The following is a 17415-nucleotide window of genomic DNA, read 5'->3' on the forward strand; positions in this document are numbered from 1 at the left end:
AATTAAGGAAAATGTTTTACTTCCTCTCGATTTATTTTCTATTTTAATTATTGGACATATTACTAGTGATTTTCAAAAAAATAGTGGTTAAAAAATAAAGTATTTATTAGTTATTAGTTATTAGATAATATATTTCCATATACAACACTTTTAGACACCCTTTGAATCTGTCTTTCTACCCTAGTTTGCACTTATAGAACTGAAATTATCATAAATCTCTTAAATTTTTTTTTTTTATTTTTCCTTTTTCCTTTTTCTAACAGGTATCATGGAAAAGAGAGGAGATTTATGCTTTCTAGTAAACTAGATGTTGCTTTGGTGAATAAATTTACTGATTTCTTGAAAGATTATCACTTGGTTCCTCCCTCTTGGAGGCTAGATGAGAATAAGGGGAAGGTGAGGAATCAGGAAGGTCGGTGAGTACTACCGGAAAGGCCAAAGTTTGATGATCATGCACTCACCATATCAAGCAATTAAATTTGGTCTATTTTTTTTATAATAGTTTCATATGAAATAAACTCTTATCTTCTTCTCTATGAATTCCTGCAAGCTTACATCATTTATATACAATTGTATATAACTTTGAGCCAACTTATGCATATATGTACTTCCGATTAACATATAGGTTCAACTTGGCAAGCAAAAATCTTGATTTATTGTTGTGACACGCTATTCTTGTTCTTCTTTGTCTTCCACTACTATATGTAATCAATCATTTTCTTCTATTCTTGCATTTTCATGAATATTTTTTTATATTTCAAATCAGTTCTATGGCAATTCGATTCGACTTGCAATTTTTGAAATTCTTTATTAACTACCAATACCAATCACGATTTTATTGCCAAGGCTTCGACTACCAAAGGAGAGTTACATAAATATCCTATTGACAAAACGATTGAAAAGCAAACATTTTCCATTCATTGATAATGGTCCCAATCCCTCCTCTATTATTTTCTACCGACCAAACACCAATCACAGTTTAATTTGAAAAAATCCATACAGTGGTGGGGGCTCCATGAAACATCATTTCCATATCTTTTTTCACGATAAGCAGAGTTCAAATTTGCACCCAAAAAAAAAAAAGTGCATATAAAACACATGTAAGTTGGAAATCTTTCAATTTCTACTAATGATCAAAAACTGCCAAGCAGAAGAAGGACAACCAAACATCATGAAGTGTGAACTGAGACCAGCAAAAGAATCAAAGTCCTGAAACCACCATGGACAAATGTGAATGTGGTCCCCACAGTATGGGAAAAGAAATTTATGTATAGGTCCTTTTAATCAAAGCTAAATTACATGTTAAATCCTTTTAGTGGAAAACCTTACATCAAAATATAAAGGCCACTAACACCCTTTGAAACTGTTAGCTAAATTCAAAACCTGGAAGTTAATTAAAGGACTAGAATGCCCAGTTAATAGTTAATAAATATAATTTTATAAAAATAAGTTCATTACCCTGTTCTTATAAATCATATAGCTAGGGTGAGAAGGAGGGAGAAAGAGATTCCCCCTTCACCTTGACAGAAATCACTCACCACCGTCTCTCCATGGCGGTAGCTCCCTGCCTGAAAACCACCCACCATCAATAAAAGAGAAACATAAAAAGCTATGCCACCGTCTCACCATGCTGTCCTTAAAGGCCCAAACCTACACTACTCCTATAATAAATCTAAGGGGGAGGGGGTGATTTTCATGAAGGAATTTCCTCTTCACCAACTTAAATGATTTTTAAGAATCCAACATAGGATTATTTTTGTAAAATTATATTCATTAACTTTTGAATGGGGTATTTTGGTCCATTAAATTTTGAATTCAATGACAATATAGACAATAAGACATGTTAGGTTTTTTTTTTTTTTTTTTTTTGTTTGTTTGTTTGTTTGGGTAGAAGATAAGGTCTATCTATTTCTATTTATTCAATCCATCTTATACGGTCAATTTCAGTATGTTCAGTACTTCACAAGTTCACTAGTTTTCCCAAGCTAAGGTTCAATGGCGATCGCCCCTCCCAAGATAGTTTCCTGCCTCACCGGAGAACACAGCTACGGGTGTTCGTTCCTACCTAGAAAACCAGTTCAATCTCCACTTCTCAGCCGGAAAAATGGATTCCGAGGGGTAAAAACGGCTAAAGAGTCCATGGCTTCAGTCATCAATGATCTCAACAAGGAAGAACAGCAAGAGAAAGAAGAAAAGCATATGGCAAGAAATGAGAACGAGAACAGTAATGAGAGAAGACTTGCCGATTGTTGGCGAGAGATCCTAGGCCAGGACAATTGGGCTGGCATGCTTGACCCGATCGATCCACTCTTACGAGCCGAACTGATACGATACGGCGAGATGGCTCAAGCCTGCTACGATGCTTTCGATTTCGATACATTCTCCAAGTACTGCGGTAGTTGCAGATTCAATCGCCGCAGCTTCTTTGAAAGCCTTGGCTTGCAAAGTGTAGGTTACGAAGTCACTCGCTACGTCTACGCAACCTCTAACGTCAATCTCCCGAATTTCTTCAAGAAATCACGGTCGCCTACAACGCGTGGTCTCGTAACGCTAACTGGATCGGTTTTGTAGCGGTTTCCGACGACGAAACCTCGGCAAGGTTAGGGCGTCGTGACATTACGATCGCCTGGAGAGGAACGGTGACACAGCTCGAATGGATTGCAGATCTGATGATTTTTCTCCAGTCAATCTCAGAACATAAGACCATACCTTGTCCTGATCCATTGGTGAAGGTCGAATCAGGTTTTCTCGATCTCTACACCGACAAGGACGAGAATTGCAGATTCTGCAAGTATTCGGCGAGAGAACAGATCTCGACGGAGATAAGAAAATTGATCCAACAGTACCCTAACGAAGATCTGAGCATCACCGTTACGGGGCACAGTTTGGGTTCTGCATTGGCGATTCTGAGTGCTTATGACATTGTAGAGACGAAACAGAATTTGACCGAAGACGGTCGAGCCGTTCCGGTTTGTGTGTTTTCCTTTTCTGGTCCAAGGGTCGGAAATGTCCGGTTCAAAGAACGGTTGGAGAGTTTAGGCGTGAAGTCGTTGAGGGTGGTGAACGTTCATGATGCCGTGCCGAAAGTCCCCGGTTTGTTTTTTAACGAACAAGTACCAAAACTGGTTCAAAAGATCGCAGAAGGGTTGCCGTGGTGGTACTCGCACGTGGGAACCGAACTTGAACTTGATCACCGGAACTCTCCTTTCTTGAAAGACGATAGTAACGCTTCCAATTTCCACAACTTAGAAGCTCTCTTGCATTTGCTTGACGGGTAAGTCAGTCTTTTTATCTTTTTGTCAAACTAATGTTTAATTTTGCGCTCCAAGAGAATTCAAACTCTAATCTCTTACGGTCGGTCCTACACAGAGGCGTTGGTTTTTCATCAACTGAGCAAACCCTTTGTCGTTCACATCCTGTTTCTCCCCCATGGTTCTTGGGACATGAATATTTTGATCTACGAATATTTTTTGGACCAAGATTTTACAGGGATTTTTTACTTTTTTGGGCAAGAAGGGCTCAATATTAGTTCTACTTCTATCACAGTGCAACAAAATGACATAATTAATCAAACAATAAAATTATTAACTTCATTTGTTTTATTTTATTTTCTAATATTTAGTTAATCTTAAGAACCTTTGTGTTTTGATCTAAGTTGGTTTACCGGAAAAATAAAAAAGAAAAGTTTTGATCTAAGTCATTTTTAGTCTAAATAAAATGACATTGTGTGTTTCCTCTATTGTGGTGTAAAAAAAAATAAAAAATAATATATCAATTATTGACATGCAAAATATTTTACTTTTTCTTAATTTATCTTCATTAATTTATTTAGATCTTGAACAGGGGTATGAAGTACCAATAATTTGATTGGAATAAATTTCTTAAAAAATGATAATGATATTGTGAACATAAAAAATGATAGTATATTGTTAATTGGTTTTTCTTTAATATAGATATGCAAAATATTATTTTCTTTACACTAAAAATGATTTGGACCAAACCTATAGTGGACCAAATAAAATTAATCCAATATTAAAATTTTATTTCAAGAATCAAATTAAATATTTTACTTCTCCTTTCAATAGCTATTGAGGTCTCCAATGATAATTTTAATGTTATTAACAAATTTATTTTAATAAGTAATGCTACTTATCATGGCAAGTAAATAATAGAATTAGCAATATATGCAACATTGCTTAAATAATGTAAATAAAGTTATAATATTATATTACAAATATGTGACTTTTTTATGGCATGACATGTTACTAGTGAATTTCAAAAATTAGTTAAAAAATAAAGTATTTATTAGTTATTAGATAATATATCTCCATCTTATTAATATACAACCCTCTTAGAGACCCTTTGAATCTCTCTTTCTACTCTATTGCTTGCACTTATTAGAATTGAAATTTCATGAATCTCTTAATTTTTTTTTTCAACAGGTATCATGGAAAAGGGAAGAGATTTATCCTTTCTAGTAAACGAGATGTTGCTTTAGTGAATAAATCAACTGATTTCTTGAAAGATCATCACTTGGTTCCTCCGTCTTGGAGGCAAGATCAGAATAAGGGGATGGTGAGGAATCACGAAGGTCAGTGGGTACTAGTTGAAAGACCGAACTTTGATGATCATGCACTCACCTAATATGTAGCACCGTATCAAGCAATTAAATTAGGCCTATTATTTTATAGTTGTCTATTTCCATATGAAACAAATCCTATCTTCTTCGCCCTTTGTATTGCCAAGGCTTGCAAATGATCTATAAATTCCTGCAAGCTTACATCATTTGTACACAAAGTATATATAACTTTGAGCCAACCATGCATATATGTATTTCTTAATAACCTATGGGATCAACTTGGCAAGCAAAAATCTTGCCTTCTTGTGCTGGTCGTACTTTACAAGAGACATTTTATTCTTGATCTTCTTTATCTTCCCCATTCTTACATTTTCAAGACTTATATTATTTTATGAATTTTTTTTTATCCTCCTAATTATCTTCTTCACTTGAAACTTAATGATAATATTAAAAATGGATAAATAAAAACTAACTAAGACTAACAATCTTAATAATAGAAGATCTAATTGAGAAAGTAGATAACTTAAGGAGTGACATTAATACTAGAGGATGACTTAAGGTGTTGTGCTGAAATTTTTCTATCCAAGTAACAGCTAGAATCAAATCAGTATGAAATGTAACAGCAAAGGCTCTATGTACTTGCTTTTCATAATACGTATATATGTTTTTTTTATCACCCAAAAATACAAAAGCCTGAAACTAGCATGGACAAATGTGAATGCAGTCGTGCAAGGCATGGAAAATAGGAACATGGTCAGGCCTGGAAGATGGATATGGTTTAGACCGGACGATTTGAACCAATATCGACATGTTGCTGTCGAGAAGATGGTTGCATGAATTAGGTCAACTCATTGGAGCTTAGGATACTAATAGGAAGAAACCTAGATTCCAAACCACCCCCCCCTAAAAAAAAAGAAAGCCATAAATAAAAGAGAGTTGACTTATGGATTACTCCTTACTAAGAGTTCGAGGCACCGACACATACACTGCATTAGCACGCTTGAGTGACTTTTTTCACTTGACCCACGTTTGGGTCCTAACTAGATAAAGTTATTTTTCCACATACATATTGGTGCACGAAAGACATTATCAGACGCTACATAACTTTGACAACAAACTCAGCTATTGTTTTCTTTATATAAAATCTTTAGCTGAAAGACTATTTTTTTTTGAGTAATAAAGACATTTATTGAAGATTGGAGTTGATCCAAGAATTAAAGGAAAATTATGTTTCATTTAAAAACTAACTAAAACTAAGTTTGCATTTATAAAACTAACCAATATAATAGTTTTTCATCCCTTTTGGACATTTTTACTTCCAAATTGATTATACCTAAATGGTGATGAAATGTTTAAAGAGTATGAAAATTAGTGACTTTTTCATTTTGGACAAAATAGTAATTCATCCTCCTTAGTTTGGTGTAGTTTTAAGGATTAAAAATGTCCAAATGAATGAAAATTTATTATTTTGATTAGTTTTATAAATACAAACTCAGTTTTAAGTAGTTCTATTAAGTGAAACATTGAGTAATTACTTTTATAAAGAAAAATTTAAAAATAGCTAATTATATAATTTTTTCAAGATTCTTTCATTTCTTGCCATTCATATATGTTAGAGAGTAAAGGAAATTGAAAATTTTAAGACACATGACATTGAGACCTAACAGACGTGGTCCATACGGTTATGTGTAACTCTTTTATGCAGCGGGGCCCATCAAAAACCTGTTGTCCTCTAAGTTTTCTTGGACAGTCCAATAAAATTCTTGTATTATAGTCTAGATGCCAAGTCAAGTAAAGCCATTCCAGAAAGTAAGGTGTTCTCTTCTACCACGAAGATGCAAAAAAACATGCACGCAAAACACATGAGATTCGTAATTCTTTAGTCTAAATTAACTTCTAGTGATGACCAAAACTGAGATCCTGGAAGTCGATGATTCTTCCAAAAACAAGTTTATCTACCGTACAAGCATCGCTGTCATACACGTGTAAAGCCATAACAAGATCAATTAGTCTCTTTCCATTACAATGATATTAACCATCTGATCAATTGTCATATTTTTAATCATAAGGTTACGGTGCTATAAAAAAGAAACATTACATATGGAACCTCTAAACCTCTAAATCTACAATCAATTATATTTATTATTCTTTAAAAAAAATTATTTATAAATATTTTCTTATTATTAAATAGTAAAGTTGAATAATGATACTAATAGGAAAAAAAATTTATAATTAATTTATTTAAAAAATATATAATATAATTGATTGTAAATTAAAAGAGTCCATATGTAATTTGCTAATTTTAAAAATACTATCAACCAATCATTGGTATGCAGATGGCTTGCATGCTAATTCTTGACCACAAGATAAACATCTGCGTGACTAAACTTTTGAATCCATGGCATCAAAATCAAAATGTAGGGGAAGTTTTCAGTGCCATCACTGGGTTATACCCTCTAAAATTAATACCAAGTTGTCTAATTTATCAGTTAGAGTGTCCTATGCTTGATTCGTAGTTGCCTTGGTCTGCTATTTGTAATTATTTTAATTCTTTTATTCTTGTAATCTCCAAGTTTTTAGATTGCTCTAAATTCTACTTGAGTATTGAAATCTATGTCAATCCTAGTTGAAACGTCAATGAACAAGGTTCTAACTTCAAATACAATGCTAAATGTGTCCGAAAAAGAAGAGCAAAGCAAAAAAAACATACCCAAAAGTAAACCAATCCCTTGAATTGCTACTAAAAATTACAGAGACTCCATTTAGCGTAGGTTAATCAAGGCTGGAGGTAAACCTACATGAAGGTAACCTTTCTTTTATTTGAAACACTCTGGTATTGCTTCTGGGTGAGAAGGAAAATAATGAATCAGATCTTGTATATGTGTTTTTTTTCTTTCTCTCGTAAATATTTTTTGTTTTCTCTCCTTAAGATGTGAAAATACTATTAAAACGAATAAATAAACACTAACTAAAATTTATGGTGTTAGTAGTAAAGTGAATCACAGGGATTGGGTAACTTAAGAATGACATTGAATTTACGAGGAAATAACTTAGGAATAACATTGAATTTACGAGGAAAGTCACTAAGTCAGGGAGTGACGTTGAAAACTTCCCAGCAAGAGACATTGAAAATTTACGAGGAGGAGACAAAAAGGTATGAATTTGAACAGCAAAGATAGAAAATCCTGCAACGACCATGGAGAAATGTGAATGTGGTCACCAAGGCATGGGAAATCGGAACATGGTCAGAACTTACAACTAAGCATTGTCATTATAAAATCGCACATGCCTACATCGATATCTTTTATATTACCAATTAATGAATCTTGATTAGTTGTATCAATTTCTATATATTCTGTTCTTTCACACACGTTCACTAAATTTTCCCAAGCTAAGCTTCAATGGCGATCGCCTCTCCCAAGATAGTTTTCCCCCTCACAGGAAGAAACAGCTACCTTGGTTCGTTCGTATCTGAAAAACCAGCACCGTCTCTACTCCTCAGCCGGAAAAATGGATTCCGAGGAGTAAAGACAGTAGCGATCACCAGTGTTTTGTCTACGGCGAAAGAATCCATGGCTTCAATCATCAATGATCTCAACAAGGAAGAACAACAAGAGAAAGCAGAGCATATGACAAGAACAGAGAATGAGAGTGATGAGAGAAGACTTGCCGATTGTTGGCGAGAGATCCAAGGCCAAGACGACTGGATTGGCATGCTTGACCCTATCGATCCTCTGTTACGTGCAGAACTGATTCGATACGGCGAGATGGCTCAAGCCTGCTACGATGCTTTCGATTTCGATCCGTTCTCCAAGTACTGCGGCACTTGCAGATTCATTCGCCGTAGGTTCTTCGATAGCCTTGGCTTGCAAAATCCAGGTTACGAAGTGACTCGCTACCTCTACGCAACCTCCAACATCAATCTCCCAAATTTCTTCAAGAAATCACGGTGGCCTAAAATGTGGTCTCGCAACGCAAACTGGATCGGTTACGTTGCAGTTTCCGACGACGAAACCTCGGCAAGGTTAGGGCGTCGTGACATTACGATCGCCTGGAGAGGAACGGTGACGCATCTAGAATGGATTGCAGATCTGATGGATTTTCTCCGGCCAATCTCAGAAGATAAAACCATACCTTGTCCCGATCCATTGGTGAAGGCGGAATCAGGTTTTCTCGATCTCTACACCGACAAGGACGAGAATTGCAGGTTCTGCAAGTACTCGGCGAGAGAACAGATCTTGACGGAGATCAGAAAGTTGATCCAACAATACCCTAACGAAGATCTGAGCATCACCATCACCGGTCACAGTTTGGGTTCTGCATTGGCGATTCTGAGTGCTTACGACATTGTAGAGACGAAACAGAATTTGACCGAAGACGGTCGAGCCGTTCCGGTTTGTGTGTTTTCCTTTTCTGGACCAAGGGTCGGAAATGTCCGGTTCAAAGAACGGTTGGAGAGTTTAGGCGTGAAGGTGTTGAGGGTGGTGAACGTTCATGATTCTGTTCCGAAAGTCCCCGGTTTGTTTTTTAACGAACAAGTACCAAAACTGGTTCAAAAGATTGCAGAAGGGCTGCCCTGGTGTTACTCGCACGTGGGAACTGAACTTGCACTTGATCACACGAACTCTCCTTTCTTGAAAGACGATAGTAACCCTTCCAATCTCCACAACTTGGAAGCTCTCTTGCACTTGCTTGACGGGTAAGTCAGTCTTTTCAAATTCTTTTTCCCCTCGTGTCCCTTGTGACATTAGTTAATTACATAAGAAAATCATATTTCAAGTACAAAATTAATTATTTTTTTTCAAGGAACTGATACATATAAGACATATATGGGGAATATTACTTATATATGCCGCCAGCAGGGTTTGAATCTTGACCTTCCACTTGGAGGGTGAGGTCATAAATAATAATTTAATAATATATGCAACACTGTTTAAATAATATAAAAAAGTTACAATATGCTATTAAGAATTTGTGATTTTTTTTTGTGGATAAATGATTTTTTTTTGGTGTCATATATAATTTCATCCCCTAAGTTATCTTTTAATGTCAACGAATTTGTATGTCATACTCGTTATTGTGACATTATTAATCTTAATTTTTATTTATTTATTTTGAATATTACCTTTATGTTGTAAATTTAAAAGCACCATCCATAAATTGTATCTCTCAAACTAGTGAAATTTTATGACTGACAGAGAAAAGAAGTCGTAGACAATAGAGGGAGACAGAGAAATGAGTCGAAAGTAGGGTTTTTGTTCAATGTTATTTTTTATTATTTAAAATATTTAACTTACTTAGATCAGCACTTAAATGATTTACTAGCTGCAAGGGTGTAGTCGGTGTTTTCTCGCTTATAGAGATCTGATTGACAAACTGCATAAGTGAGGGGGAGGCATTATTTTTAAAGGGTAATTAATGGTGTGACAATGAAAATCTCCCAACCTTTAATTATTGGACATATTACTAGTAGTTGTGAAAATTAGTTTAAAATCAAGTATTTATTAGTTAGTAGATAATGTATACATTTATATATAGAGACACCCTTTTAATCCTTTTTTCTACTCTTTAACTTGCATATAATAGAATTGGATTCTCATAATTTTCTTTTAACAGGTACCATGGAAAAGGGAAGAGATTTATGCTTTCTAGTAAAAGGGACATTGCTCTAGTGAATAAGGCAGCTGACTTCCTCAAAGATCATCACTTGGTTCCTCCCTTTTGGAGGCAAGATGAGAACAAGGGGATGATAAGGAACCATGAAGGACGGTGGGTACAACCTGAAAGGCCAAAGCTTGATGATCATCCACCTGATATGCATCAACATATCAAGCAATTGGGTTTATCTTTTATTGACTTGTGATAAAATTCTCTCTCTTTCTCTGCTTATTTGTGTATTCTCACTAGGCTAGAAACAAGTGTCAATTGAAGAGTCCAGGCAAATGTAGAATGTACGTATGTATCAATTAAAAGATGAAAAAAGGTAGGTACATGAGTACCATTAGAAAGAGGTGAATAAGCTTGAAGCTGTTCTTCTGCATAGTTGAACAAATAGTTAATATCTGGGCATCTTCAGTGAGTTTCAAGTATATAGTAAATTAATTCTTGATTGGTTTTATTCTCTAGCTTGTTCCCCAGGAATTTTGTAAATATTGACAATTCCACTTTCTTAATCTGCTGCAAAAAGACTTACATTTGGAGAGGTACAAACTACAGAGAGCTGAACAAAATAGACCTAATCTTCATCAACTCCTTTAAGAAATGCTGAGCTCAACCTTGAGAATAATCTGAACCAGAAATCAGACACTCATGATCTTTCTTCCTCAATTTCCTCAGTCTTTTGACTTTCACAATGTCTATATATTTGCTATTTCATCTTCTTCATCCACCCTCACAGGTCTCTCAATATCCTGAGTCTTCTGACATTCACAATATTTGCTATTTCATCTTCTTCATCCACCCATGCAGGTCTCCTCTCTCAGTCTCTCTCTCTCTTTTTCTCTTCTCCCTCATCTTCCTTTCCGTATACAACTAAGATTACGTATGGAGATCCAATTATCCAAACAACAGTTCTCCTGTCCCTTCCTTTCCTTTTCCTCTTCAATATCTACATGCTTCCAGGTCTTTCTCTTTTTTTTTTCTTTTTCTTTTGAAACCAGGTGAGATGAGTTATTTGTGACTGAAAGTTTCTTCATTAATTTCCTTCCAAATCCTGCTTTTTAACCTTATCAACTAGGTTTCTTGGAACAACATTTTGAGAAATTAATAGAGTCCAACTGAAACGAAAAGGAAAAAATCAAATCAATACAATGCTAGTGCTCTAGATTGGATTAAAATCTACACTAGCGTAAGTAGAGTCCAACTGAAACATCAATTCAAATTTATTCACATTAGGGTTTTGTATAAGGAATAAGATAGATTTTCAAATATACCGGGTTTTTCATAGGTTTATGAATAATTAATAAAGTGTGTCAACCTATATGGATTCACATAATTTTTTACAAAATATATAAAAATTACATAATTTTACATTCTAAAATATGATCGACCATTTGCATCACTACGGACAATGTCCATCAAGGGAACTGGAAGGCTTCTAGGATCAAAGTGCATTTCATCAATAGTAGTTTTTTTTTTTTTGCCAAAACAAAAAAGCAGCAATTATATTAAATGAAATAAACCTGCGAAGAAGTTTGTTCCATGGTTACTCTCCCGATAGCGATGTGAAAAAATACAATCTAGAAAGCTCATTTTTTTGTAATTTATCTCTACCACAAGGTCTTTAGAATACCAGGGACATCTGTGAGCACCTAATATCATTTGGACAGCTTCTTAGAGTCAGAGTGGAGGCGTATTCTTCTAATCCCACGTTGCCTCGCCATCTCAAGGCCTTTAGAAATGGCCATGAGTTCCATCATAAGAATTTGATTCGTCCCTTTCGAAGCACCAGCCACTGTAAAGAGGACCTCACCTTTATAATTCCAACCCAAAAAGCCATGGCCACCTAAGCCTCGTCTGAGGGAGCCATCGCAATCGACAATCGACACATAGCCATCCAATTGGTTCCCACTTAATTGACTTTAGAATGGGGAGACAATAGTTAACAATAATCCTCCACTTCTCAAAGAAGGACTGATTCTGAGGGTTGTCGGGGACTGAAACATGTATATCTGAGAACCTGTGCCGAGTATCCATAATGATCTTTTGAGAAATTGTATTAAGAGCGCTGGAAGAGTTCTTAAATATTCGCATGTTCCTTTTGCACCAAATGCGATAAAGAGCACAACAAAGACTGAATTTCTGAACTTGGTCTTTTTAGTTTGTTGCCGTGGAAGTGCTCGACCAACCATTTAAGTTCATCCTTCCACGATTGGTTGGAGAAAATTTAAAACCATTCAACCCCATGACTATGCTCCAAACTTGTCTAGAGAAGCTGCACTTAAAGAATAAGTGATCTTGCGTTTCCGCCTCCAAGTTACATAAAACGCATATAGTGTTAACTGAATGATTCCATGAGGCAATCCGAGATTTGGTTGGTAAATGTTCCAAGGCACAGAGCCAAGCAATTAAGTTGAATCGAGGCTGGATGTATGAGGACCATATCAGCGAAGCCCAAGGGACTTGTGGCGATGGAGAGCGAGCATTTTTATTGGCAGATTGAAGAGAGAAAAAAACCTGAATTTGTAGTTGACCAAACTACTGCGTCACATAAATTTGAATTTTATTTAAACTCTAGTTTGTTGGGTGACCTTTCGATTACTTAAATGCCACATGGTACAATCCTAAGAGGGAATTTTAGGAAAATGAATTATAGATGATGTGAATCCCAACCGTTACTCTGTAATCAAAATCAAATATTGAATCTAAATCCAACCCGAATTTATCGGACCAGACCGAATCGGGTTAGATCAAGCTATTGAAATTTAATTAAATTTAGTTCAGATTCGGTTTGGAGGTTAGAATCAATAACCGAATTAATTAATAAAAAGATTTTAAAATTTTGTAAAAGGTAATTTATATTTCGCTTTTATCTTCATCTTTTAATTTTAGAAACTTTCTTTTATGCTACTAATATGTCCATTTATTTCTTCATCTTCTTTTTTATTTTTTATTATTTTTTTAATTTATTAATAAAAATTATTTTACAAATTTAGGGTTTTAAGTTTTGAGAATTTGAACCGAATAAAATCACATTTAGGTTCGATTTTATTTTTCTCCCTATTCCAAACCCCCTTGCAGCATCTCTCACGGCCCCTAATTCACATAGAAACTCATGAATTTGGATCATCACCCTGTGCTCCTCGACGGTTTTACCACCACAGAATCGGTGGGCCTCCACAGATAAAAAATATTAAAAAAAACTCCCATCACCCACCCCTGGCCCCCTATATTTTGTGGTGGTAAGCCATCGGGACAGGGTCGCTGATCCGGACCCGAAACTCATGGCCTCATTCATGTTCAATTTAAAATCGAATTAGAACTGCAACTGAAATTAGAACGGATTTAAATCCAATTCTAGAAACCAACTCGGTTATTGAGTTGGATTTGAATTGCACTATCATTGCATAGAACCCACTGATAGTCTACCTTCACTAGAGTTCTGAAGAAGCCTTAATCGTGTAAAATTTTTAACCGTACGATTGAAGATGGATTAATGGTCAAGATCGAAATCTCAATCCAACGGTTCTCTTTTATCTCTAGAATTCTACTTTTCCACGTTGTAAGTCTCACAGTCCTACTCCTACTTACGTTCAAACTTCCCTTTATATATACACACTCTTAAGAAACTGAAACAAGAGAACCTAAGTTCTTCTGGTTTATGATGAAAGATATATAGAAGAGTTTACTTCTTTATGTAGAGTTGCAAGGAGAGAACCAAGTTGGAAGGGAAGGGTTGATTCAAGGCTTCAAGCAAGTCACAAGCTGCTACAGCACAAGAGAATGGTTTGAAGGTGGTAGATCGCTGTTCTAAAACCCTATCAATATATTAATGGTTTTTGGGTTTTGAATCATGACTGATTTCTCCGATATTCCTGACGATTGCCTTGAACTCATCGTCAAGCGTCTGGGCAGCCATGATCGTAATAGCTGCTCCCTGATCAGCCGCCACTGGCTATTCGTCGAAGGTTTTAGCCGACATCACCTCTCTATCCAGTCAAAATACGGTGAACTTCCTGTACTATCCTCTTACTTCACCCGTTTTAATGCCATCAATTCTCTTAGCCTCAAACAGATTGGCGATGACGATCTTCTTCGAATTTGTTCCTACTGTCCTAAACTCACTAGTCTAAAGCTTCAATCTTGCGATGATTTGCTGACCGCTCAAGGCATGAAGGCGTTCGCTGTTAAGCACGGCAAACGTTTGAAGAAATTCCACTGTGACGGTTGCAGTTTTGGTTCCGAGGGCATAAACGCTCTTCTTGATCACTCTTCCTCCCTTGAAGAGCTCTCCATCAAGCGTATTAGTGGGGACTCTCACATACCTGTGAAGCCTGGTGTTGCTGCGTCATCTCTTAGAGTGGTTTGCCTCAGGAAGCGTTCCAGCCGGTTAGACTTCAAACCCCTGATAACCCATTGCAAGAATCTCAAAGCCTTGAAAGTCTCCCACCGTTTCGGGGATGGGTATTTGGATATGATCCTCGAAGCCATGCAGGAACGTGCGCACGAAGAATTAGTAAAGCGTAGCAATACTGATTCAGGTGGTGATGATGATGTCGTCTCAGTATCAACTCTTGAGACCCTGCACCTTCTTGAGCCTTTTGGGCTCACAAATCAGAGGCTCATGTCCATTGCTAAGCATTTCAAACACTTGAAAGAACTTCATATTTGTGCTGCTGGGAACTACTATATAGATGATCAGGCTCTTACTGCTGTTGCTCTAGGTTTCCCGGACCTTGAGGAGTTGGTTCTCATTGGTTTCAGGCCTACCTGTTTCAGTTTGAGCATGATTGCTGCCAATTGCAAGAACCTCAAGCGTTTGGCACTGTACTCTTGTCCTACGTTGGGAGATCAAGAGCTCTCATGCATTGCTGATAAATTTACAGAATTGAGGAATCTCATTATCATGAGCTGCCCTATCACCAAATACGGAATGCAAATTTTTTCTGTAAGTGGCTGCACTAATCTAGTCAAGTTGAAGGTTATAAATTGCGGTAAAATATCTTTTGAGGCTGAGGATGGATTGAATATATGTCGTCCTTCCTGCAGTGTGGATTTCAAGCGAAAGGAATTCTTCTGCACTAAAACCTTGCGAGTTGATGCATGGAATTCACACAAATTTTTAGAACCATGGTGATCCCTCCCCCCCCCCCCCCCTTCCCCTTTTTTCCGTTGTTAAAGTCTTGCTGATAATGGATTTTGATTAGTTCTTGATTGCCCGTGTTCACAGTATTATGGGATTCTCATGCACCTCTTCTACTGTAAGTTTTTCCAGAATTTGCATTGAATGAAAGATGAAAAACAAAGACTAGAGAACTGATTGATGTTTATTTGATAAAATGTTGCAAAAGAATTTAGTAAATTCAATTCCTTCTACAATTATTCCTGCAAAAACAGTTCGTGACTTGTAGACGCTTCGCTTCATTCTCCTTAGTTTGGCTGGGCTCTGACGAAAACGAAGGGGAACTCACTCTGCTCCGACACTGACAGCCATCGGTTGCCATTCTTTTGGGTGATTCCCACTGTACCACAGTTCACCTCGGACGACCCTGACACGTTGGGGCAGTAGGTGATTCTATACACGGGGCTTCTCTGGTTTATCCTCTCAATCTGGAACCAATTCCTCACCGTTGATGATCCTGGATACCCTGGCTTTCCCCCTAGTGTCACAAACCTTGTTGAATCCTTCTGCTCTGATGATTCCTCTCTCCCCTTTTCCACCTGCCACACCCTGTCATTCATTCCAGAAAATCTAATGTTCATGTCCATGGATTCCTGAATCAGCTCTTCCCCCTCTTCTGTCTCTCTAAGGAACCTTAGTAATTCTGGATGTTGAGAGGATGCTGGAGAGAAAATCACTGGGGTACCCAGGTTCAAGTCATAAGCACTTTGTTGCACTGTTGGGGTATTGGTCGTTTGGCCTCGAGGGGTGGACTGCTCTATCCTGCCTACAGAGACCCCGCCGCCGCCACCTCCCCTCGCGGCGGAGACCATGTAGTATGGCATCCCAGCTTCGAGTTCATTGCCTTCTGTGTCAAGCACTGCAGACTGGTACTGAGAACGGTGGTGAGGAGAGTGGCTGGGAATGGCGTTAGTGTGGACAAGGGACAGTAAAATCAAGAACCCAGAAAGAAAAACTCTGTTCCACATGATTGTAGGGTGGAAGGGGAAGTAGTAATTAGAAAGCAAAACTGTATTGATGGGTTTGGGTTTCTGTTATGAGATGGAAGGGAAGGTTACGGTTGGGGCCATTTATAGGGTGCAGTAAATGGATTTTCAGGTTGGTTTCTCCAATGTTATAGGATCTGGGGGACATGTGTCCAAGAAATTTGCTTGGTTAATGCGGGTTGGAGCGAAGTGTTCGATTTAATGTTGGAACGAAAACCACTCTGCTGTAGACAAGTGGAGAACGACACTGAACTTTTCTTAGCCTCAAGGCTCTTTTCCTTTGCGATGAGCATATGACAACATGGATGCTCCGAGCTATTCTATATTTAATCAAGAAAGAATAAAGAAAAACTCAATCTTTTTCAAAAAACTGCAAATTAAACCAAATGGCCACAATCTAGAACACTAAAAATTGCTGAATACTGCAAAGAGCAATCAAGGTATCTGACCTGACCTGATCACTCAGAAACTCAAATATGTTTTTCTAACTCAAATTTTCATCAAGTATGAGAATTTCAACTCCATGGAGTGTCTCTGTGTCCTCCATGGTGTCTCTGTGTCCTCTTCCTTAAGCAGTGACTGATGGGTGGCTTCGCAAGCTAACTGTATTGTCCTATCTGTGAGGTGGATATTGTCTCTATGGTGACTAAAGAATTGGTTTATTCAATTCTTGTATGATGGATATGGTGGTCAGCTCACCAGATAATGTTAACTATTATTATTTTTTTTTTTTTTTTTGGGGGGGGGGGGGTACAAACTACTCAAGGAAGCACCAGGTAATTCTGCCTGAAGGAATGCCTCTAGGTCCCAAACTGGATTTCGAAGACATTGGCATACCTAATCAACGGCAACATTGGCATCTGTAGATACATGAGAAACCGAAACCTGCAACAACTTCAAAATGATATAAATACCACCCAACTAATTTGGCAAGCCACCTCTAGGATACATGCACAACACTGTGCTGCCAGTGGTCGAGATCAAAATCTCAATCGAGATTTCAATCTCAA

General features: G+C 37.1%; 3 protein-coding genes and 1 pseudogene across 4 annotated transcripts; 3 read left to right on the forward strand and 1 right to left on the reverse strand.

Moving 5' to 3' along the window:
• Nucleotides 1-1928: 1928 nt before the first annotated feature.
• On the forward strand, nucleotides 1929-4924 carry LOC149003276 (phospholipase A1-Igamma2, chloroplastic-like; annotated as a pseudogene). The gene is made up of 2 exons (XR_016170225.1): nucleotides 1929-3274; nucleotides 4443-4924. The product of XR_016170225.1 is annotated as a phospholipase A1-Igamma2, chloroplastic-like (transcript).
• A 2776-nt stretch (nucleotides 4925-7700) lies between these two features.
• LOC149003277 (phospholipase A1-Igamma2, chloroplastic-like) lies at nucleotides 7701-11038 on the forward strand. The gene is made up of 2 exons (XM_089137010.1): nucleotides 7701-9278; nucleotides 10196-11038. Exons 1-2 carry the CDS (start codon nucleotides 7981-7983, stop codon nucleotides 10440-10442), a joined length of 1545 nt encoding a protein of 514 aa, XP_088993136.1. The 5' UTR covers nucleotides 7701-7980; the 3' UTR covers nucleotides 10443-11038.
• A 2820-nt stretch (nucleotides 11039-13858) lies between these two features.
• Nucleotides 13859-15376, forward strand: LOC149003278 (F-box protein At1g47056-like). The gene is made up of 2 exons (XM_089138129.1): nucleotides 13859-15185; nucleotides 15287-15376. Exons 1-2 carry the CDS (start codon nucleotides 14091-14093, stop codon nucleotides 15320-15322), a joined length of 1131 nt encoding a protein of 376 aa, XP_088994255.1. The 5' UTR covers nucleotides 13859-14090; the 3' UTR covers nucleotides 15323-15376.
• A 291-nt stretch (nucleotides 15377-15667) lies between these two features.
• LOC149003279 (miraculin-like) lies at nucleotides 15668-16387 on the reverse strand. Its single transcript, XM_089138814.1, has one exon. The coding sequence runs from the start codon at nucleotides 16385-16387 to the stop codon at nucleotides 15668-15670; it is 720 nt and encodes a 239-aa protein (XP_088994940.1).
• Between the last annotated feature and the right edge of the window lie 1028 nt (nucleotides 16388-17415).

The sequence above is a fragment of the Hakea prostrata genome, chromosome 10 (assembly GCF_041222555.1).
Source record: "Hakea prostrata isolate BN-2017 chromosome 10, UWA_Hpros_2, whole genome shotgun sequence".
In the NCBI taxonomy this organism is placed as follows: domain Eukaryota; kingdom Viridiplantae; phylum Streptophyta; class Magnoliopsida; order Proteales; family Proteaceae; genus Hakea; species Hakea prostrata.

What these genes read in the sequence shown, in the direction of transcription:
- LOC149003277 (XM_089137010.1), top strand. Translation starts at nt 7,981, where the DNA reads ATGGCGATCGCCTCTCCCAAGATAGTTTTCCCCCTCACAGGAAGAAAC. An exon ending in CTCTTGCACTTGCTTGACGG is followed by an intron (nt 9,279 to 10,195) that starts GTAAGTCAGTCT and finishes TTCTTTTAACAG; the next exon opens with GTACCATGGAAAAGGGAAGA.
- LOC149003278 (XM_089138129.1), top strand. Translation starts at nt 14,091, where the DNA reads ATGACTGATTTCTCCGATATTCCTGACGATTGCCTTGAACTCATCGTC. An exon ending in ACGGAATGCAAATTTTTTCT is followed by an intron (nt 15,186 to 15,286) that starts GTAAGTGGCTGC and finishes TCCTTCCTGCAG; the next exon opens with TGTGGATTTCAAGCGAAAGG.
- LOC149003279 (XM_089138814.1), bottom strand. Translation starts at nt 16,387, where the DNA reads ATGTGGAACAGAGTTTTTCTTTCTGGGTTCTTGATTTTACTGTCCCTT.